This window comes from Artemia franciscana, chromosome 11, assembly GCF_032884065.1.
Source record: "Artemia franciscana chromosome 11, ASM3288406v1, whole genome shotgun sequence".
In the NCBI taxonomy this organism is placed as follows: Eukaryota; Metazoa; Arthropoda; class Branchiopoda; order Anostraca; family Artemiidae; genus Artemia; species Artemia franciscana.
In genome coordinates, this window is record NC_088873.1 from 28,671,607 (window position 1) to 28,695,306 (window position 23,700).

Sequence of the window (23,700 nt, forward strand, 5' to 3'; positions counted from 1 at the left end):
GTTGGTAATGGATGGCAATAGGGAACAAACTATAACCTAGGAGATATGGTGCTATCTGCAAATAAGGAGCCTTGGCAAGTGAGGTCGAATTGAAATGTTTATATTTTGGTAATGGATGGCAATTGGGACCAAACTATAAACTAGTAAATATGGTATTATGTGCAGATAAGGAGGGCTTGGTAAGTAAGATCAAATTGTAATGTTTATATGTTAGTAATGGATGGCAATGGGGACCAAGCTTTAACCTAGGAAAATTGGTGCCATGTGCAAATAAGGTTGGCTTGGCAGGTAAGATCGAATTAAAATGTTTATATTTTGGTAATTGATGGAAATGGGACCAAACTATAACTAAGAAAATATGGTGCTATGTGCAAATAAGGAGCCTTGGCAATTAAGATCGAATTAAAATGTTTATATGTTAGTAAAGGATGGCAATTGGGAACAAAATATAACCTAGGAAATATGGTGTTATGCGTAGATAAGGAGCCTTGGCAAGAAAGATCGAATTTAAATGTTTATATTTTGGTAATAGATGGCAATGAGGACCAAACTATAACATAAGAAATATGATGTTATATGCAAATAAGGAGCCTTGGCAAGTAAGATCGAATTAAAATGTTTATATGTTGGTAATGGATGGCAATGGGGACCAAACTATAACGCAGGAAATATGGTGCTATGTGCAAATAAGGCCCCTGGGCAAGTAAAATCGAATTAAAATGTTTATATGTTGGTAATGGATGGCAATGGGGACCAAACTATAACCTAGGAAATATGGTGCTATTTGCAAATAAGGAGCTTTGGCGAGAAAGATCGAATTAAATTGTTTATATTTTGGTAATGGATGGCAATGGGGACCAGACAATAACCTCGGAACTTTTGTGCTATGTGAAAATAAGGAGCCTTGGCAGGTAGCCTAAGATCAAATTAAAATATTTGTATGTTGGTAATGGATGTCAATGGGGACCAAACTATAGCCTAGGAAATATTGTGCTATGTGCTAATATTTACAGGGGGTGGACTAAACGATATATTTCACTGCATAGTATTTTTGGAGCTGAAAAATGTAATGTTCAAAGTTCATTTATATTCATTTGTTAGCATTACTCAACAGTAGGTATAGATACATCTTGTAACCTCTGCTACATATTTATCTCGTGACTAGAAAAGGGAGGCATTTTGTAGATAAGCAAAAAATAATGGTAGCATCTTGACAAAAATAGCAACACCATACATAGACCTTTTTTCATGATACCTCTATAAAAAAAAAAAATAAATAAATAAAAAAAATCGCATCCACGTTGTGGAGCAGAAAATCTCTAGACTAAGTCGAGATTCAATGTTACAACACTTTAAAATACTGAATCTGAGAGAAATAGAGTTGTGGTAGTGCCTGTATCCTCTACTTTTTTCGCTTCTAAGAAGCCAAAGTTAGTTTCAAAATCTTGGTGTCCATTCAAAAAGATTCAGTAGGGAGATTTAATTTTCCAAATATAAGGAGGGAGCAAATTTGCTGTTTCTACAAATGAAAAGACAAAATCGGTATTTTCGATGAATATACCCCCAAAAGAGGTCATTTTAACAATATAGGGGAGGGGAAATCAAGGGGGTCACACACACCCCCGCAACTGGCACCAATGTCTAAAGTATTGGTAAAGAGTGAGAGAGAAAGAGAGTCATCATTTAACCTACCGTGTTTTTATTATCATAATGATTTAAGCTAGAATATAGAGCTTACCAGCTTTATAAATAAGTAACAACAATAATAAGCATTATACAATGCAAACTACTACACCTACTAACAACTCACTGTAGCAACAAACCGCCTGAGCCCACACAGTTACGCGCGCTCCTCCTCTATCCCTATTTATTCATGGCCTCTCTCTTTATACCCTCCTATGAAGTTTCAACTTCCCTTAAATCTTTCCTTGTGACTTCCTCTTTGGCCGTTAGGGGATGACCTACTTTTTGTTTGTCCCTAGATGGCTGGCCGAGAGGAACGATCTTTAACAATCTATCCTCCTTCAACCGCAGAACGTGTCCTAGCCACCATAAGCTTTCCCTCATTATAGCACTAGAAAGCAGGATAGATCTATATATATTTTTTGAACAGGTTACTATCTGAAACAAGTAAGTCAGACAAGTACCTAAAAGAATGCGTAAACAGTTCCTCTGGAAAACATCTAATAAAATCCTCCACTGTCTTTCCGAATGCCCATATTTCAGAGCCATACTTGAACATTGTCATCTGTGTAGTTTCCAATATTCTAATCTGGGTTCGTAGCAAAGGCGGATCAAGAACAAAATCTTCGGGGAAGCCCAATGGGACAAGGGTACCAATGAGAAAAACTTGGAGGGGTCAATGTGACGAAGGTGCCAATAATTGACTAAATTGACAAACTTTTGCTAAAAAAGAGTGAAAAAAAGAGAAAAACTGGGAAAGCGGGACCAGGACGAAATCTGGGGGGAGGGGGTTATCCTCGCGCCCCATGTATCCATTAGTGGTAGACTTATCTTCCCATTCTAACAAAAAAAATTTCAGTTGTGAAAAAACTTCCTGGGCCTTGGCTATTCTATTTTAAACATCTTCACTGCATCCACCTTCTTAACTAATTAAATAAAAAAAACAAGTTTTTTCAACTGAAAGTAAGGAGTGACATCAAAACTTAAAACGCACAGAAATTACTTCGTATATGAAAGAGGCTGCTTCCTCATCAACGCCCCGCTCTTTACGCTAAAGTTTGACTATTTCTCTCAATTCTTCTTTCTAAAACAGTAAAAAACTTTAGCGTAAAGAGCGGGGCGTTGATGAGGAAGCAGCCTCTTTCAGTAATTTCTGTGCGTTTTAAGTTTTGATGTCACTCCTTACTTTCAGTTGAAAAAACTTGTTTTTTTTATTTAATTTCTGAACGTTTTTGAATCAATGCATGTTTTGATTTTGGCTCTCCGCAGAGGAATAATCAAAACGAAATTTGTATATTTTTTTTCTTTGGCTCAATGGCTTTCTCATAATTTTGATCGAATGATTTTGAGAAAAAAGAGCGGGGGACGAAGCCTAGTTGCCCCCCGATTTTTTGGTTAATTAAAAAGGCAACTAGAACTTTTAATTTTTTACAAATCATTTTATTGGTAAAAGATTTACGTAACTTATAAATTAGCTTACGTAAAGAACTTTTGTATTCTCATGTTTTTATTAGATATATGAGGGGATTCGCCCCATCGTCAGTACCTCGCTCTTTACACTAAAGCTTAAATTTTATCCCAATTCATTAAGAATGACCCCCTGAATCACAAAAGCCGTAGAATAAGTAGTTGAAATTACCGAAAATACTTTAGCATAAAGAGCGAGGTATTAGAAGGAGGTGCGCCCCTCGAATGGGTAATAATTTCTGTTTGTTTTAAGTTTTATTGCTGTTCCTTACTTCCAGCTGAAAAAGCTTTTTCACTTTTATTTTTTCATTGTTTTTTTTTAAATAATGCTAGTAAATCCTGCTCTCCCTTCATGGAAATTTTCTTCTCCCATTTCAAATTCTCGAAGGAAAGTTCCCCCAGCATATCCCCCTCTTCTCAACCCCTCCCCCAAACCAAAAAAATCCTCCTGAAAACGCCTGTATACTTCCCAATAACCATTACTATATGTAAGCACAGGTCAAAGTTTGTAACTTGTTGCCCCTCTCACGGGGACTGTGGGGGAGTAAGTCGTCCCCAAAGACATAGTTATAAGGTTTTTCGACTACGCTGAATAAAATGGCTATCTCAGAATTTTGTTCCGTTGACTTTGGGAAAATAATTAGCGTGGGAGGGGGCCTAGGTGCCCTCCAATTTTTTTGGTCACTTAAAAAGGGCACTAGAACTTTTCATTCCCGTTAGAATGAGCCCTCTTGCAACATTCTAGGACAACTGGGTCGATGCGATCACCCCTGGGGGAAAAAAAACAAAAACAAAAAAACAAATAAACACGCATCCGTGATCTGCCTTCTGGCAAAAAATGCAAAATTCCACATTTTTGTAGATAGGAGCTCGAAACTTCTACAGTAGGGTTCTCTAATACGCTGAATCTGATGGTGTGATTTTCGTTAAGATTCTATGACTTTTAAGGGGCGTTTCCCCCTATTTTCTAAAATAGCGCAAATTTTCTCAGGCTCGTAACTTTTGATGGGTAAGACTAAACTTGATGAAACTTATATATTTAAAACCAGCATTAAAATGCGATTCTTTTGATGTAGCTATTGGTATCAAAATTCCATTTTTTAGAGTTTTGGTTACTATTGAGCCCTTACTACAGTTCGTTACCACGAACTGTTTGATAATACTACCTTGGTAATATAAGCTAACCACAGGATTGATCTTCTTGCTACTCAATATAACCTCTTTATCTTCACTTATTCCCAGTCTTAGTGACTTAGTCTTCTTAACACTTATTTTCAAACCTACTTCTGCAGCCTTGAGGTCTCAAAACCTCCAAAAAATTATTTGTTTTCCTAACATGAATTCATCACCCTAATCTAGGTCTAGATGAATTTAGTTTCCCATTTGATTCCATGCTTTCCCATTCTCTTTCTCGTGGTCCTGAGGACAAAGCTTTTCAAAATGACCCCTGTTGATGGGGATAGAACGCACTACTGCTTAACTGCAGACTCGATATGAAACCAAATATTAACCCATATTCCTACCTTACCCGCAGCACTGCTATACTCGCACATAGCAATAATCACTTTAAAAAATTTACCTGGTATAGACGTCATGTTTGTGTGTCGACTGACGTCATGTTTTCGACTGACGAAATTACAGACCGGGACATCGGGACACAAATGGCGACCGGGATACCGGCACATAGGGAATATAAATGACGACCGTGACACTCAAAGAGAAAGCGACCGGGACACAAGGAATGTTCGAGTAGCAATCACCATCAACAAAGCACCGGGACACAGGGAGTATAAATGACGACCAGGACATAAGTAAAAAAAAACTAAAAAAGGTAAAAACTACAAAAAAACTAAAAAGGAAAAAAAACTAAAAACTAATAAAAAAACTAAAAAAGCTAAAAAACTAAAAAAACTAAAAAAGAAAAAAAAAGAAAAAAAGGAAAAAAATGAAAAATAAAGGAGAAAAACAAAACTAAAAAAAATAAAAATAAAAAAACTAAACAGAAAAAAAACTAAAAAAAAACTAAAAAAAAAGTAAAAACCAAAAAAAAACTAAAAAGAAAAAAAGGGGAAAAATACAAAAATTTATTTCATTATATACCATTTCAAAAGCGAATGTATATACAGACCGGGACACCGGGATACAAATGACGACCGGGACACAGGGAATATAAATGACGACCGGGACACAGGGACACAACTATAACGGGGACGCCGGGGGGCACAGGGGGATATATAAATGACGACGGCAACACAGGGAATGGTCGATTAGCAATCACCATCAACAAAGCTCAAGGGCAATCATTAGAATCATTAGGTATAGATCTGAATACGGATTGTTTTCCCATGGCCCATTGTTACTAATTACTAGTTTCGGCGCAATGGTTCTCCTGTCCTCTTGTGTTTAATATTTTTCGAAGTCATTCCATTATTCATTCATTTCAATTTTTTGTTAATTAAACGAGGGCCTTTCCGAAGCCAAGAGCGGGGGGTTAGGGGGGCGGCAGCCCCCTCAACAAAAAACCTGTACAAAAGAGTCTTTAAAAGCGGGGGGTTTGGGCCCAACTGCCTCTCCTAATTCCTGTACGTTTTAAGGTTCGACTTTGGGACGCAGCCTCTTTAACTCTTTAAGAAAACGAAGTTTTTTTCATATTATTTCTGTATGTTTTTCTACAATCCATGGTGGATGTAATTTAATAATAATTTTCCATGTTTATTTTCTCGCTTTCTGTATCAATAAATTCAAACTGACAAAATTATCTAATTTTGATAATTTTAATAGTTTAGCAGCTTAATTAAAAATTTAGCAGCTTGTGGTTTTTACCCACCCGCCTCCGGTTTATGGGCCCAGCGTGCTTCTGCTGCGCCAAGCTGCTGTTATGCTTGTTATCAAACAAGTTATTACAATAGAAAATTTCAACAACGGCTTCAATTAGGAAATCAATTTAAATGGTTCTTTTAACTTGCTTCCATCAAGCCTTACCCCCGCTTCAGTATAAATTCCTGTGAACATTCCAGTATGTAATTCTGATCACATGTTTCAATGTTTGTTTTCTCCCTTTCTGTATCAATAAATTCAAACTGACAAAATTACCTAATTTTACAAATTTTAAAAAGTTAGCAGCTAGTGGTTTCGATCCACCGACCTCTGGGTTATGGGCCCAGCACGCTTCCGCTGCGCCAAGCTACTGTTAGTGTAAGAATTTTTCAAACAAGTGATGTTATTACAAGAGAAAATTTTACCTTCAATGGGGAAATGGGTTTTTCTAAGCTAGAAAATCGGGGGGTTAAGATTTTCCGACGAAACTTTCCAGGGCAATTACTCGGAGAATTCCACGTCGAATGAGCCTTTGTACACCCAGATCCGATGTCTGGGGTTGGGGTTGACGGGTCGAAATTTTTCGGCCAGATTTTCCCCATGAAGGAAAAGTCGGACGGGGATGAAATTTGGCAGGTTTCGTAGTTGGAGCTCGGGCTACGAAATGCATCCCTCCCCATCCCTCTGCAACCACTGGAGCCGAAGATCGCCTAACATTTTCGTGGTTCGCCTCTTTAAAGAGGCACGAGTGTGCCTCCTTGAAAACTGAGTTTGCATAGTTAGGTTATTCAAGATAAAATAAATACTATAGCCCCTCTTACCTCGGATTTCTTTCTGCTAGCCCAGAATTTATTGAAAAAACTCCTTTTCAAGCATAACTGTGGACAGTAACGGAAAGGTCGCAACTTACTAATAGACGTAACTGACACGATCCGACAAAAACTGATCCACCTAAAGGTCGTAACTACCACTTCCGACCTTTAGGTGGGACAAGGTTTTCACATAGGTCTTTTCAACGTTCTTAGTTGGGACCTTTCACTTTCATATTTACGTACTCTGGGCACAGAATATGAAAAAGAAAAAAAAACAGATAGGAAGCTGCTGTGGGCGAGAAGCGCCACCCCAACAGCTAGTCTTCTATATATATAAAAATAATTTGTCTATGTGTGTGTGGGTCTGTCGGGTGACGTCATGTTTGGGTGTTGACTGACGTCATGAAGTTAGTTGTCGTCATTTTTGTTATTACGGTGACGTCATTAAAGGTATTTAAGACATGCGTTCACGGAGAAATCTATTAATGTTTAACTATAAAATGACTGATGAACTTACAATGGCAACAGCCGAGGAAAATGCTCAGAGTCTATGCCAAAAAACTTGCTGCTGATAGAGAAAGTAAGAAAAGAAAGCGTGCCGAGGAATCAAAAGAACAGCAAGAAAACAGGCTTGACGCTGATAGAGGAAGAAAGAACAGAAAGCGTGCCGAGGAACTACCAGAGCAACGCGAAACCAGACTTGCTGCTAAAAGAGAAAGTGAAAAAAGAAGGCCCGTGTCTTCCGGCAAAAGTTGAAATCACTGATAAACTACATAGTAAAACTTGAAGTGTTTGGGTCAGTGCGATGCTGGATGTACTCAGTGGAATGGCAAAAACGAGGTTTGCCACATGCACATATACTAATATGGCTACATAAAAAAATTACTTCGAACGAAATTGATGATGTGATTTCCGCTGAAATACCTGATGAAAATGTCGATAAGGGGTTACATGATATTATTGTAAAAAATATGATACATGGACCTTGCGGTGCACTGAACGAAAATTCACCATGCATGGCCAAAGGAAGGTGCACAAAGCAATCCTAGACTTCTAGTATCCAACACAATTACTGGCAATGATGGTTACCCACAATATAGAAGAAGATCTACTGAAGATGGCGGTAAAACAGCAATAATAAAGAAGCGTAACGGTACCACCATCGAAGTAGATAACCAGTGGGTTGCTCCATATTCCCCATTATTGTCAAAAACATTTAATGCACACATAAACGTTGAATACTGTAACTCCGTAAAGGCAATCAAATACATATGTAAATACGTCAACAAAGGCAGTGACATGACAGTTTTTGGCTTGCAGCCCGAAATCAAAGATATCGACGAAATCGTACAATATCAGGCTGGAAGATACATAAGCAGTAATGAAGCTGTTTTGCAAATTCTTTCATTTCCGATACATGAACCTAGTCCAGCTGTTGTTTACTTAGCGGTACATTTACAGAATGGTCAACGTGTTTATTTCTCGGAAACCAACGTGCAACAAAGAGCCCTGAATCCACCGGATACAAAGTTAACAGCTTTCTTTTCGCTATGCAAAAATGATTCTTTTGCAAAAAAACTGCTGTATACTGAAGTGCCTTCGTATTACACGTGGAATACTAAAAATAAAGTATTTGATCGTCGAAAACAGGCTAAATCAGTCGAAAGCCAACCTACCATCTTCAAAGATACCACGATAGGAAGACTCTACACCGTTCACCCCAATCAACACGAATGCTTCTTTCTACGCCTGCTTTTGGTGAATGTACCCGGTCGGACATCCTTTGAGTATTTGAGAACTGTAAACGGTACTATACATGACACTTACCGTAGTGCATGCCAAGCTCTGAATTTATTGGAAAATGACCAACACTGGGATAACTGCATCAATGACGCGTGCGAAACGTCAACTCAAACTCAAATTCGTGCATTGTTTGGCATCATTTTAACAACTTGCTCTCCATCAGCTCCCACAGAGTTATGGAAAAAATATAAGTCAAAAATGTCCGAAGATATACTCCATCGAAAACAGTTAGAGACGTCAGATATGACTTTTTGATTTTACATCAGAAATTTATAACTAAACTTTAGTTATTATAGAAGATTTGTGCGTACGTATGGCAAACAAACCTCTTCAGGATTTGGGAATGCCTTCACCTAGCCGTATCGCTGCTGTTTCGACATGTGTAGAATTGGATTGTGACGATTGGGACACAGGGACAAAACTACAAAGGGGACGCCGGGGGGCACAGGGGTATATATAAATGACGATGGCGACACAGGGAATGGTCGATTAGCAATCACCATCAACAAAGCTCAAGGGCAATCATTAGAATCTTGAGGTATAGATCTGAATACGGATTGTTTTCCCATGGTCCATTATATGTTGCATGTTCAAGAGTCTGTAAACCTGACAATCTATTTATATGCACAGACAATGGGACAGCAAAGAATGTTGTATATTCGCAAGTTTTACGTAGTTAAAAACATATATATGTATATATATATATATATATATATATATATATATATATATATATATATATATATATATATATATATATATATATATATATATATATACTAGCTGTTGGGGTGGCGCTTCGCGCCACCCCAACACCTAGTTGGTGGGGTGCTTCGCGCCCCCCCAAGCCCCCCCGCGCGCGTGTCGTTACGCGCCATATTAGTTACGCGCCATTGTAGTTGTATCCCTGTGTCCCACCTGTGAATATAGATAGATTTATATATGTCTTTCAAACTACGTAAAAATTGCGAATATACAACATTCTTGGCTTTCCTATTGTCTGTGCATATACAAAGCCGTATGTACTAATAATGACGTCATATGCAAACGCTCTTTTTACACACAAACAAACATGCATACACACAACTCGTTTTTATATAGATAGATAGATAGATGGATACAATACAAATTAACTGCGTTAAACTTGCGAATATACAACATTCTTCGCTGTCCAACTGTCGCTGCATATAAATAGATTGTCAGGTTTACCGACCCTCGAACATGCAACGTACAATTGTCCATGGGAAAAACAATCAGTATTAAGATCTATACCAATTTTTCTAATGATTGACCTCGAGCTTTGTTAATGGTGATTGCAAATGCTAATCGAATTGGGAATTGCAATCTTTTAAATTGAAAAGGCAGATCTGTTGGAATCATGGGAATGCAAGGAATAAGAACAGCCTCACCCTCAAAAGGCCCTGTCAAGATTGTGGCCTCTATTAGGTTTTCCATTGCTTTTTTTACGGCAAGTCGCGTGCCATTGCAAAGCTTTGGTGGGTTGATTTTTCTTAAAAGTATTATTGGTACGCCTATTTTTAGTTGTAGCACGTGTGGTGGAAACCCTGAAGGATCTATGGAATTGAAAAATTCAGATGGATAATTAACCGCTTCATTTGGTTCCAAAACTGTGTCGACTGACTTGTAAAGGACTGCGTGGTCTCGAATCTTGGTCAAAACAATATTGTTGATTTCGTGGACGTCTATATTTTTGGGTGCGAGAATCGCTCTTTCACTTAGCCATTTATTATTTTTATAATTTTTTAGAATATTCGGAAATACTTTTTCAATCAATTCATTTTTGGACGTCACTAAATTACAGAAATCAGCAGGTAGTTGTATACGTCCTGAAATTGAGTCTACTGGGAGCTTTCCGTTTCCAATTGCCAGCAATTGATCTGAAAATGTTTGACGCACGCCTTCTTTTTTCACTTTCTCTTTTAGCAGCAAGTCTGCTTTCGCGTTGCTCTGGTGGTTCCTCGGAACGCTTTCTGTTCTTTCTTTCTCTATCAGCCTCAAGCCTGTTTCCTTGCTGTTCTTTTGATTCCTCGGCACGCTTTCTTTTCTGACTTTCTCTATCAGCAGCAAGTTTTTTGGCATAGACTCTTTGAGCATCTTCATCGGCTTTTGCCATATAAGTTCATCAGTCATTTTAAACTTAAACATTATTAGATTTCTACGTGAACATATATGTCTTAAATATCTTTAATGACGTCACCGTCATAGCAAAAATGACGACAACTAACTTCATGACGTCATTCGACACAGAAACATGACGTCACCTGACAGACACACAGACAGTATTAATGCTAAAGCCAAGGCTCAAACCTGGAGCCTCTCGGACCTAGAACCTGAAACATAACGCTTTACCAACTCACCTACTTCGGCTTGAATACATTCGTTTTGAGCAGCTTCCTCGGGTGTTGCCATTGTAGGTTCTTCAGTCATTTTACAATTAGAAGATTTCTCTTTCAACGGTCTTCTTGCAATTAAAAATTTGTCTTTGAACGATATTCTTAAATACCTGTGTCCTGGTCGTCATTTATATTCCCTGTGTCCCGGTCGTCATTTGTGTCCCGGTATCCCAGTCTGTAATTTCTCTTTGAGTGTCCCGGTCGTTATTTATATTCCCTCTGTCCCGGTTGTCATTTGTGTCCCGGTCTGTAATTTCTCTTTGAGTGTTTTTTCTTTTTAGTATTTTTTAGTTTTTTACATTTTTGCTTTTTTCAGTTTTCTTTTTCTTCTTTATTTTTCAGCTTCACTATGAAATACATATCGCCGAACCATTGTTTTTTTTAACTAAAATCTGGTAGGCATTGATGACCTTATCCAAGTCAAAATCCCAAACCCAATCATCATCGCTATCATTTTCAGTTTTGATATGTTTTGACTCTCGCTGTCCAGGTGGATCTTCATCTAACTGCGCGGTTTTACGTTCTTTAGCCTCAAGCCTGATTCCTTGCTGTTGTTTTGATTCCTCGGCACGCTTTCTTTTCTGACTTCCTCTATCAGCAGCAAGTTATTTGGCATAGACTCTTTGAGCATCTTCATCGGCTTTTGCCATTGTAAGTTCATCAGTCATTTTAAACTTAAACATTAATAGATTTCTACGTGAACATATATGTCTTAAATATCTTTAATGACGTCACCGTCAGAGCAAAAATGACGACAACTAACTTCATGGTCAGTCGACACAGAAACATGATGTCACCTGACAGACAGACACACAGACAGACAACTTATTTATATATATATATATATATATATATATATATATATATATATATATATATATATATATATATATATATATATATCACAGGTGGGACACAGGGACACAACTACAATGGTGCGTAACTAATATGGCGCGTAACGACTTATGCGCACGGGGGGGCTTGGGGGGGGGGGGCGAAGCGCCCCCTCCAATTAGGGTTTGGGGTGGTCCGAAGCGCCACCCCAACAGCTTGTATATATATATATATATATATATATATATATATATATATATATATATATATATATATATATATATATATATATATATATATATATATATATATATATATATATATATATATATATATATATATATATATATATATATATATATATATATATATATATATATATATATATATATATATATATATATATATATATATATATATATATATATATATATATATATACCATACATACATACATACATATAAATTGAAACGTCTCTATATATGGAATAAATGCGGTCGGTCAAGTTTTGGGTGTGTGGCTGATCTCAAACGTAAAACTAAAAGCGAATTTAAGCGTTAAGTGAGGTCGGCACTTTATCGCGGTATGGATTTCCCTGTGAGTGGAATGATTTGCGAAAAGTGATCAATTCTGACAAGTTAAATGATGATACTATGACAAGTAACTGCCTTCCACCTTCAGCTTGGTATAAACATTATTCATTATTCTCTATTCAGTGTATTCTCTATATACTCGCCTTCCTACCCTCCCCCCTCTTTAGTACAACGCTTTCGCAACGCCATATAGTGCCCATATGTTTTTCTTCCGTAATTAATGCTGTGAAAAAGTTTAAAATTGGATTTAATTTATAAGGATGGTATTTCTAAGATGCATATCCCGATTGATTGCGCCCCCCTTATATCTCATTTTTAGCTTCTTTTTCAAGTGTGTCTACGTACTTCAAGCGTACCCGAGTTTTCTGTGTTGGCACTGTTCTTCTAAAATTAGCAATGTTTTTGCGTATGTCCTACTACCTTTTCTGACTAGAAATATTAATGACGGTGAGAACCAATTTGGTTTTCGTCATGGGATGTGTGGTCACCACGCGCATAAGGTTCTGTTTTCTTTACTTGTTGATAATTCTTCCAAGGGAAGTCTTTGGATCTGGAAATGGTCACCTTGGTCTTTGGATCTGGAAATGGTAATGGTTTTTATATTTGCGCTTTGGATCTTTCGAAAGCATTTGATAGTGTGGTCCATAGTCAGCTCTTTTTTTCTCTCTGTATAATTCAGGAGTCCATCTCTCTGTTATAATGCTTAAATTTTGGTATTCAAATTTTTTTTCAATTAAGATCTACACCAGACACTATTATAAGGGTACAAAGAGGATTTAGGCAGGGTGGTGTTCTGTCCCCTATGCTTTTTAAGATTTGCATTTCCTGCGTGCTGGCTAATATATCAAGTACATACCTTTCTGGTCTTGTGGATGTTTCTTATCTTGCGTATGCTGAAGACTTGCTTCTGTTTAGCCATTCCAAAAAGGGTCTTTCTCAAATGGTCTCTATAGTTTCTGATGCTTTTTTCTGACACTGGCCTTTCACTTAATATAGATAAATGTGACTTTCTTCCCTATAACTGTACTGCTGCTGCTCCCCTTCACTGTAATAACTCCACTATCCCTCTTGTTTATTGTATTCGTTGGCTTGGTATCTCTATTACTAACAATCTTATGAGCTTAAGTCAGCGTACTGTTTGTGACATAAGTAAAAAGATCCAGATTAGCTGTGCAAAGATTGTTGCAAACATAGGGAAGTATAATAGACGTGCTCTAACCAAGCTTTATTTTACTTTCTGTGATCATTCTGTCCTTTATGCTTCAGGCCTTTTCCCCCTTCTTAAGAAAGGTAATTTAAAACGAATCCCGATAAATTATTTCAAATTTTGCAAATATCTTCTGTATCCTCCACCTTGAACAAAAAAAAACAGATTCTTATTTGCTAATTTTTAGTTCCTGATAGAACTTTAAAGTGAGAGATTCTGCACAAAATACTCTCCAGTACAGCTTCTATGCGCCTATCCTCTCACCACCGTCTTATCCGTTTTTTTTTCGATGATTTTGTGTGTTTATTTGTTTTTCTCTTAGTGTTTCCTTATATATTCTTACTCCGCCATATTTACTTTATGTATCGTACGGGTGATAAATAAATTAATTAATTAACACTGAAAAGTCTTCACCAAAGTTGATGTTCAATGATGTGGTGTAGAAGATTTGGAGTCCACAGAATAAACTACTTGAATTATAATCAAATTCTTAATGTAACGAATACGCTCTTTTACGCTTGCTTTTACAAAAAAAAAATTATATTTATTTAAACCTGACCCAATCTGGGTGCCTTGAAATGGATCAAAATGACCAAAAGTATACAGAATCTTTTCCATGTTTTTCTGGTGTTAAACTGCTTAGTTTTTCTCTTTAAGATGATGCTATCTAATTAATAAACCGATGATCAAAGTTTTTTTCTTAGAAATATTGTGTACAACCACCGTGTGGACAGCTAAACCCAGTAAATGAAAATATGTACAGAATTCTAGAGGAAGTTTATAAAGATTTCAATGATGTGTTTGATTCTGACATATTTCATATGGGTGGTGATGAAGTGCTAATGGTATGCTGGAACGAGACACAGGAGATAATCAACTGGCTGGAAGAAAATGGCAAAAACAGGTAGGTCTGGTCTGAAGCCAATCGGCTAAGTTGATTCTAAAAAAACTATTTGAAGCTGATCCATTTGAATTTAAAAAGAAGAATGTAAGCTCTGCAGTTCTATAGATTATAGTTAGGCTTAATTTGTAATATGCTCTGTTGAAACTCTGTTCGGAGGTAGCCAATATATCCAAGTCTAGGCTGTATCCCTTCGTCTCCAATCGCAAAACCTAAAATACGGGTTGGTCCGGGGTGAGTCATCTAAACAGCAATGCGTGTAAGATTCCAATTTGGCTCTGAAATTACTAGTCGCTCTGTGTATTTACAGTGCATGATCAGGTTCTTTTATTGTTTTATGGCAACCATTATTTTTCGATAAAAATCCTTAATTATGATACTACTCACTAAAATAAGTATTTTGAAAAAATGAAAAATAGGCACTTATAAATATGCTTTTACAGGTATAGTTACTAAAACTACATTTATGGGAATTTTGAAAGAGAGACTGGAACCCCCTAGAAAATGGAGATGAATCATGATGCCCACAAACCTTTTTTGATGCCGAAGGTTCCAATTTCTGCAATTTAAACTAATCTTCTTTTTTTGTATTCTAATTTTTTTTCGAACACCTCGTTTTTTAGTCATTTAAAATTGAAAATTGTTTCTTCTAAAAAAACAGAAAAAAAAAGAAATGTGCTGTGAAGCTAAAGCCTTTGAGATATTTTTTTCTGCAAAACAGATTTTTACACACAGCCTGGATAGGGTAATTTGTCCTAGACTGGTATAAAGTTTTACAGTTGCTTTATGAAAAATATTTTTAAATGCAAGAAAAATAGCTATTTATCAACTGGAAGTTTTTTTTTTGTCACTAGCCTTTCCAGACATTGCAAATTAGCCTTTCTGCTAAATTATCCTTTCCAGGCTAATTTTGAAATTTAAAGACAGACTTTAAAGATAAATAAATATTTAGCGTAAAGATGGGGTGCTGCAAAAGGGGGAATACCGCTTAAGTACAGGGTAATTTTCATTTTTTTAGATTAAACGTCCTGGTATTTTTAATTAAACGTCCTGGGCTCTTCTAAATATAAAAGGGCTGCCAGCACTGTTCTCCCCCCTATTATCCACATTATTCTGTTATTCACATAATGTTCGCAATATTCACATAATTATCATGATTCACATTATTCATTAGCTGCCACTATTCACATAAATTTCTAATTTTGTATAAGATACATTCTGAGAAAAGTGCAAATCTAGTTTATATACTTTTCAAAACAAAATGGAATTTCCCTAAATAAAGTTTTTTTTAACATAGCTTTTATTCCCTCAGCAATCACACTGCACGCTTCATACTATATTTATTCATTTTTCCAAAGTAAGGGATCCAGGTGTTGAGTCTATGATCGTCTGAATGTTTATCTAGATCACATGAAGTACCTCTCGTCGAAATTTCAAAAATATGGGCCTAAAATCACCTTCTTAAGGCCTTATATATTTCCCCCTTTAAAAGAATACAACGGTATCCACGGTAATAGGTGGTAAGTAGCTATGTGATATTTTATAACCTTTAGTTTCACTAGACAAACAGTCTGGAATAACAGTACACTTTCTATATATTGCACGTATGTTTAAGGATAAGCGATAAATCGCTCCTCTCTGCTTGTGGGCTACACAAATAATTATTTTTTCAATAATTCTCAGAATTTTCGCCCCATAGTATTTTGGCCCTTTTCGAGACGAAATTACTAATTTGCATGACAGAATGCCGGAAATGGGTTCCTTACTCTCTTTGTCACTTTATCTCTTTATTACTTGAAAAGCATAATATGTTTTTGAATTATGGTTCCAACTTTTTTGACAATCTTGTCGTTCCAATGGTTTCGAGAAAAATTCAATAAGGTCACTCCTGACAAAAACAGCTAACGAGACGACAAAGACAACAATACAATGCGGGACTATCCTTCTCTTTAAAACTAAACAATATTCCATTTTTGTCAGTAGCAACTTTAGGATTCTAAATACATGTTGAATTTCCTTGTATAAATGTCAACACAATCACACGACTTATCGGAAATTTTGCTACTATTTTCTCAAATCATGTAAATTTTCACGTACAAAAAAGTTTGGACGAGCAAAATGAAAACTAATAAGTAAATAGTAGACTGTGTTGATGCTTAAACTGTAATCGAAGCTTAGTTTTTAAAAATTTCGTTTCTATTGACAAGGATTGTTTTTTGATTAATTTTTTTTACAACATATTGTTTTGATAAATGTGGTCCTTGAATGTCTTAGGAGGTGGGAGAGGGAATCCTAAAACATCCAAAATGAACCGTGGAGTCATTTTCATGGTTTCTAAGAAGAATTCATCCAATTAATATTTTCATAGGCGGCACCACTCCTTACTCTTCTGAGCAGGTAAGGGTAAGAACATGATATTTTAGATCACGATCAAAATAGTTCCGAAACAAGAGAAGTAGTGTCATGCAGGGCACATATAACAGGCTTAGTCCTAAAAATATCCCATCAAGAAAGGTAGACTAGGGAGATAATTTCTACCCATTCCCTTCGATACTTACCTGAAAGCACACTAAAAATTTTGGCGAAAATGCACTTTATGATGCTTAAGGCACCTTCATCCACGCACAGAAATATCCAGTGAACTTCCTCTTCAATAGCTGATACGTAACTACGCGTAATTTTATGAAGTATCTATTGAATAAACAATCTAACGAAGCTTAGAAATAGTTGGCTATATTAATGGCTCATTTTTTATTGGCTTCATGCACCTTTAGGAAAATTGTGGCACCCCAGGGCATAATAGCCACTGAGGCTGGGAAGATGAATATATAGTTTTTTGATAATTACGAATCGGCTGACTATCAAAGGAATTTAACTCTATTTTATTTTGGCAGAAATTGCTACTGTCCGCTGTAAAATGGTAAAAGCAATTATTTTACGGTGGCCTGGTATCGGTGGCTAAAAATTTTAATTGTGTTCGAATACTTCCTCTCCCTATATTATAGGGCTACTGGCTCAGAACCATCAAATTCAGAAAAAAAGCATACAAATAAACACGCATTCATGACCATCACTCCCCCACCCTAAAAAAAATACCAAATATCATATATTTTTCTTTACTGGGCCTTGAAATGTTTACTAACGCTTTCTAGTATGCTAAATTTTCTAATGTATTTCTCCTCCCAGATTACCTCCCTTCGTAAGGGTGTTTACCAATCTTTTTTAAATTAAGCCACTTTTCTGAGGTTTATATTTTTTTGTAAAAATCTTAAAACCTTGTAAATTCCATTTTTACAGTTACGGTTCCCGTTAGAATGAGCTCCTCGTTGCTTACAGTTCGCGCCACATTCGAACTTTATGGGTTAGCCAAAGCTTGTATTTATCTATTATTCTTATAAAAATGTAGCCCTTTAATTTTTTTCTAAATCATAAGATAAAGAACTATCCCTATGAAAAGATCCAGAACCATGCTTTCCCTCTCGTGCATAAGTCTAAAAGAGTTTCGCTATGGTGCTTCACTTTGGCACAGCGACAAAGCCCTGATAATGACATATGAGGAAAAAGCTCTACAGTCTAAATAGGGCTCATTTTTAACGCTGATGCCTAGGGCCTATAGACTTTGAGATTAGAACATAATTCATTTAATCGTAGAAAATACAAACTCTTATAAATATAAAAAATAAGTATAATCTAAGATCAACTTATTTTACGCACACAAACAAGGACACTACTTCTCAAAAAGCTCTTCTGGAAAATAAGGGTCTTTTTCTTTTTTCATCAATTCTTTACCCTGAATGATGTCCCTCAGACCAAATAGATCATCAAATTCGCCATGTTTAGTCTCATAGCTATCAAGAGGCACACCGAATGCATTTTCTAACAGTCGTGTTGGGGTGGGTACAACTCCCATATTGAAAGCAGTAGCTATACCCACAAGAAAACCCAGTATAGCTAAATACCATCCAGTAAACTCAGTGGGTATTAAGGGAATAATATTTCCAGCTTGTCTTTTAAAGACAGAATGAACTTCGGGTGATTTATGAATTGTCGCTACATCTTGAACGGGTATGTTAAAGGCAGCATCTATTACTGGTTCCATTCCTTCTCCTCTGCTATTCGTCAGAAATTCTGTTTTGTTCAGAATCCCTGTCATGGTCCTTGCCAGGTGAACATGCTGATTAAGGTTAGAGGTAAGAGGATAGTTTTCAGGAAATTCCCAGAGTAAATGGTTTCTATCATCGTTAGTAGTATCTTTTCCCGACACATAGGCTATATCTGTTACAGCATGTCGCAAATATGGATCTGAAATTAGAATGTGAATTTGTCTGAGAATATACGTAATGACAGAAATGTAAGAAAACATTTCAAAATGACGTGGTGCGAATAGGGGCTTAAAATTGGGCATCTGTACTGTAAATTGTGAATATTAAACATAGTATAAATGGTGGGCAAATCGTTTATCTTTCTTAGGATGTAAAATATATTCAAAAATGATAAAATACGTATTTTCTATACCCAATGCTCTCAGCTTTCCTTGGATTCTTGATTTTAAATCATGGAGTCCTTTCTGTATTTCTGATCGGTGCGATTCCTAAATTAGTTTAATACTTAGTTATTTGCTATTTGTAACGATAAACAATGTTTTATACTTAGTTACCCAACTAAAGTTCTTACGTAGTAGTGTTGTTTCTGTCACCCATGAAGCTCATATCTAATTGTGAAAATTCGGTAATGATTATGAAAATCTGCTTTCTAAACTGTTCATCATAGGGGAATAAGCAGGACTAATCGTGTTTAATCAGACCTTGTATTCTGGCTATAATTTACATTGCTGTCCTCCCCTTGAAAGCAGCTCTAGTAAGCAGTTTTGCAGTTATCTCAGAAGTGTATGGCGTCAGGTTTATACTGACGCTTTTAGACATGACAGTGACGATGTAAGTTCCCCAGTATTTAGTGAATTAGGAACTTTTTATAGTAAGATTCAGGATCCATTTGACTCCATTTTTTTTTGCTCTGCAAAAAATCGATCATGGTTGCAGCGGTAGTTGCAACCTAGTAAAGCGCGAGCGACAGCATATAGTAACACAAACAGTTGAAAAACACGTTTTGAATGAGATGACGCGAAATAATTGCCATCTGACATTGAATCAGGCATGGTAAATGATGTATCGGTTGAATTTAAAAGTAAAAGTTTATTGCAAAAACAAACATATGATGATTTCAAAAAAGAGCCTGAAATCCCACGGAAATGGTGTTGGATCGAAACAAAAAGCACGCCATTGGAATCAGCATGGTAGAAAACCTTATATAGGAAAATTACAGTCTGCAACCTTGAACAATAATGAAAATCGCTTTATTGTATGGGTAACATTGATAATCCCTTTTTTCCTTTTTTTTCTACCAGGCCTAGGGCGTCACCAGAACATTATAGAGAGATGTTTAATGGCTCATTCGAACAGAAATTAAATTTGCTAGTGCCCTCTTTAAGTGACCAAAAAATTAGAGGGCAGCTAGCCCCCTACCACAAATGGCCGCCTCCTCCCAAAGTCATCCAATCAAAATTCTGAACGTATCAATAGCGGGCTTAAGGGTATATGGTGTTTTTTTCAATCATGGTTTTGTACCTTCTATCATAGTTGCAGGAGTAGCTGCAATATGCAGCAGCCTAGTAAAGAGCAAATCATCACCAATAATAACCAAAAGTTAAAAACGCGTTTTGAAAGAAAACTACCAAATGAGAAAAAAATGCCATGTTACAATGATTCAGGAATGGTAACTATTATTTTGGTTAATCTCAAAAGTAAAAGTTTATTGCAAAAACAAATTTATGGTGGTATGAAAAAAGAGCCTAAAACCCCTCAAAAATCCCGTCAGACCAAAATCAAAACTTTACCATAGGAATGAATATGGTCAAAAAACTTGTGTATGGTAATTAGAGTCCCCCACTTTGAACAACAAGGAAAGCCATTTTTTCCATTGGTTCCACTGATGTCCCATTTACTTGTACCACAGCTAGTGGGTTATAAATGACCAAAAATAATGGAGGGCAGCTAGTACCTCTCTTTAAAAGGCCCCCTTCCCCTAAAATCGTCCAACCAAAATTTTGAGATAGCCATTTTTTAGCATAGTTGAAAGATCCACTAACTATACTTTTGGTGATGACTTGACCGTCCATAGTCTCTAGAAAGGGGCTATAGTTTACGCAATTATGGTCCCACAAAACCCAATAAATAAAATTAAATCAATAGAGTTCGTAGTTTGGTCGGTAGAGGATGGACTTCGAGTCATGATGTCAAACGTTCAAGTCCTTATCGGGCATTTTTTTTACAGGGTTTTGTGCCTTCTATAGGTTTATGGGGAGAACCCGTCTTTTTTAAAGTTGACTGCGGCAATTCCTAACAAATATTGTTTTTTTCCTATTATGCCAAAAAACTAAGATCAGATGCCAAAATTTGAGCGATATTTCTTCAGGTAATTTCTAGATAAAAAAAAAATTGGCTTCACTTTTGTTTTCGGGGGGTACTTTCCAGGAGACATTTTACACAAAGGTGAGGAGAATTTCCTGACATTAGTTGAAAAACTGTCACAAAATAAATAAAAAAATTCAAGTGGGAGTAAGGAGCAACATTAAAACTTAAAACGAATAGAAATTATTCTGTATATGAGGGGGGCTGCCCCCAGAAGAAAATTAAAGGGATCATGGCAGTGTTGATTCTACATTAAATTTAAATTGAAAGGAGGCGAAGACTAATTAAAAAAAAAAGTTTTTCTGAGGGAAGTAAAGAGCGAAGCTGAAACTTAGAATGAACAAAAATTGAAAAACCGTACGCCAAATGCATTTTCTAAAAGTCGTGTTGGGGTGGGTACAACTCCCATATTGAAAGCAGTAGCTACACCCACAAGAACTAGCGCTTTACTGAAAACTCCCAAAGGTTTCTAGTTATAAAAAGCAAGAATATTGATTTAGGAGTCAAAAGTGAGTACGTAGCCTGAAAACAACAAACTAATCTTTAACGCTTCTTATAGTCTCACACCAGCTGTGATATTAGTAATTTCAGCTAGTCTATAGTCCTAACGCTACCAAGATGGCTTCACTTCGGTTCTTCAAACTAATCTTGAAATGTACTTTTCAGAACCAAAACGAGATCCAATCATTGGACTGAGCTCACTTTGCAGAAGTGACAACAAACTAAACGAAAAGAATTTAGTGATAATCCTAGAATTCTTTTCTTTTCAAATAGTGTCCTTAATCAGTTTCCTTTTATTGTACCAAAACTCCTATATTGTTCTATGTTTTCAGTAAAGCGCTAGTTTTCTATAATCATAAAAAGATAGAGAAATATTATCAGTTAGTTTATTTGAAGTATTTTTATTAATGTATGCTAAAAACTGGGGAACAATGATTTTTGTTCGCTTTAAGTTTCAATTTGGCTCTTTACTTCGCTTAGAAAAACTTTGTTTTTTTTATTATTTACTTTTACCATTACCAAAAATGTTGATTTGTGAGCTGTTTTCCACGGGCAAGCCATCCAAAAGGGGTTAAAAATTAGTTCCTACGGGTTGTAAAACTGATGTCTTTGAAAAATTCTCGCCTTAGAAGAATAATTATGAATATCTGTTTCTCCTACTGGCCACATCACTGACAAAATTTGTTTTCTTTTCTGAAGAGACAGGCGTGAATACAGTGTCAGAAAAATATCGAAGGTTGTAGATCCACGATATCTGTCGGCTTCAACAGAATGTTCTACCCTCCCTTTCAAAAATTTCTCTGTAGACGGACATAACCCTTGGATAACATAAAATCGTTACGGCACCTTTTTTGTAAAAAAAAAAAAGAATTCAAAAGGAACTACTTCCGAAATTCTCATTTTTGGTTAAGAACTAAATAACACACACGCAAACACAAATACAAACAAACACACACACATATATATATAAACGAATCCATTTGTCAGAATTAAACGGTGGCTAGGTCTCTTAATTTACTCTAACTTTGAGTTTTGAAAAGCTAAATGATGTGCTTTTCCTTATGTAAATATGTGTTGAGATGCTGCTAAACTATATGCAGAAGGTCCCAATAGCTGGGACCTTCAAGCCATTTTCCCTCCATATATATATCAACAGTTTTACTTGACTTTGTCTCCAATTGGCCAATGGCTTGATGGCAAGTTGATTTTAATCAAGTTGCCATTGAAATAAAATCTAGTTGACATCAAGCCATTGGCCAATCGGTGACAAAGCCAAGACAGATAGGCTGAGTGAGAGGCAAAGCTCTCTTGATTTGTTTCGACTATTTTTTTTACATTTTTAATATGATTTGCCCATTTTGTTCCATTGACCATTGTTGGTATATTTTTGGCTGAAGGGATTAACTTCGATTGTTTTTTGCTGAAACTAAGACAAGACATATCAATGAATTTAAAATTCGATCATGTAAGATTTTTATGAAAAAGTGGTCGTATAAACTCTGAAGGGCTTCTCATTCGAATGGAAATTGTATGTTCTAGTTCTCTTTTTAAGAGTAAATAGTGATCAAAGGTAACCAGACCCCATATCCCCACGTCTTTTTCCACAAATACATCCGATCAAAATTTTTAGATAGCCTTTTTGCTAAAAATAGTCCAAAGTTTATAAGACACTGCATGCAAGTTTGACAAACTCCTCGCCCCCAAACCTTCGGGGTAAGGGCTGAAGATATTCAAGCTGTGCATTGTTAACATGTAAGATTTTTATGGAAGGGATGGTCATATAAATCATGTAAGAGGCTCATTTTATTGGAAATAGAAGGTTATAGTTCCCTCTTTAAGAGTCAAAAATGGTTGGAGGACGATCCCCCCACGTCCTTTTTCTCCCAGTGCATCAGATCAAAAATTTGAGATCTTCTTTTTTAACAGTCAAATAGCTATGCCTTCAGGGTTGGAACCCCTCCCCGGCCTCTGGGGCATGGGTTAGAAGTTATGCAAGATGGCCACTGTTAACATATAAGGATTTTTATTTGGAAAGTGCACAAGTTCGTTCCTTAGTCTCCGAAATGCCCTAGGGTATTAAGGTGAAACTTGAGGGAAATGCTGAGAGGAATGCCGACACTCAAAACACACTATTTCCTTGCTGGTTGTGAAAAGGGAATATCAAGAATAATTTGGGCTGGGGCCTAAGTATAATATGGTT

At 36.3% G+C, this 23,700-nt stretch overlaps 2 protein-coding genes across 5 annotated transcripts in view; one reads left to right on the forward strand and one right to left on the reverse strand.

Moving 5' to 3' along the window:
- LOC136033053 (chitooligosaccharidolytic beta-N-acetylglucosaminidase-like) overlaps window positions 1-23,700 on the forward strand; it is a 176,084-nt gene that overhangs the window by 89,929 nt on the left and 62,455 nt on the right. For all 3 annotated transcript variants that reach the window (XM_065713641.1, XM_065713639.1, XM_065713640.1), the window contains exon 8: window positions 14,336-14,535. In XM_065713641.1, the coding sequence (XP_065569713.1) occupies window positions 14,336-14,535 (200 nt within the window). The remainder of the gene's footprint in view (window positions 1-14,335; window positions 14,536-23,700) is intronic.
- The window catches only part of LOC136033054 (uncharacterized), a 63,151-nt gene continuing 57,608 nt past the window's right edge, over window positions 18,158-23,700 (reverse strand). For both annotated transcript variants that reach the window (XM_065713643.1, XM_065713642.1), the window contains exon 2: window positions 18,158-18,834. In XM_065713643.1, coding sequence (XP_065569715.1) covers window positions 18,260-18,834 — 575 coding nt within the window. In that variant the 3' untranslated portion in view covers window positions 18,158-18,259. The remainder of the gene's footprint in view (window positions 18,835-23,700) is intronic.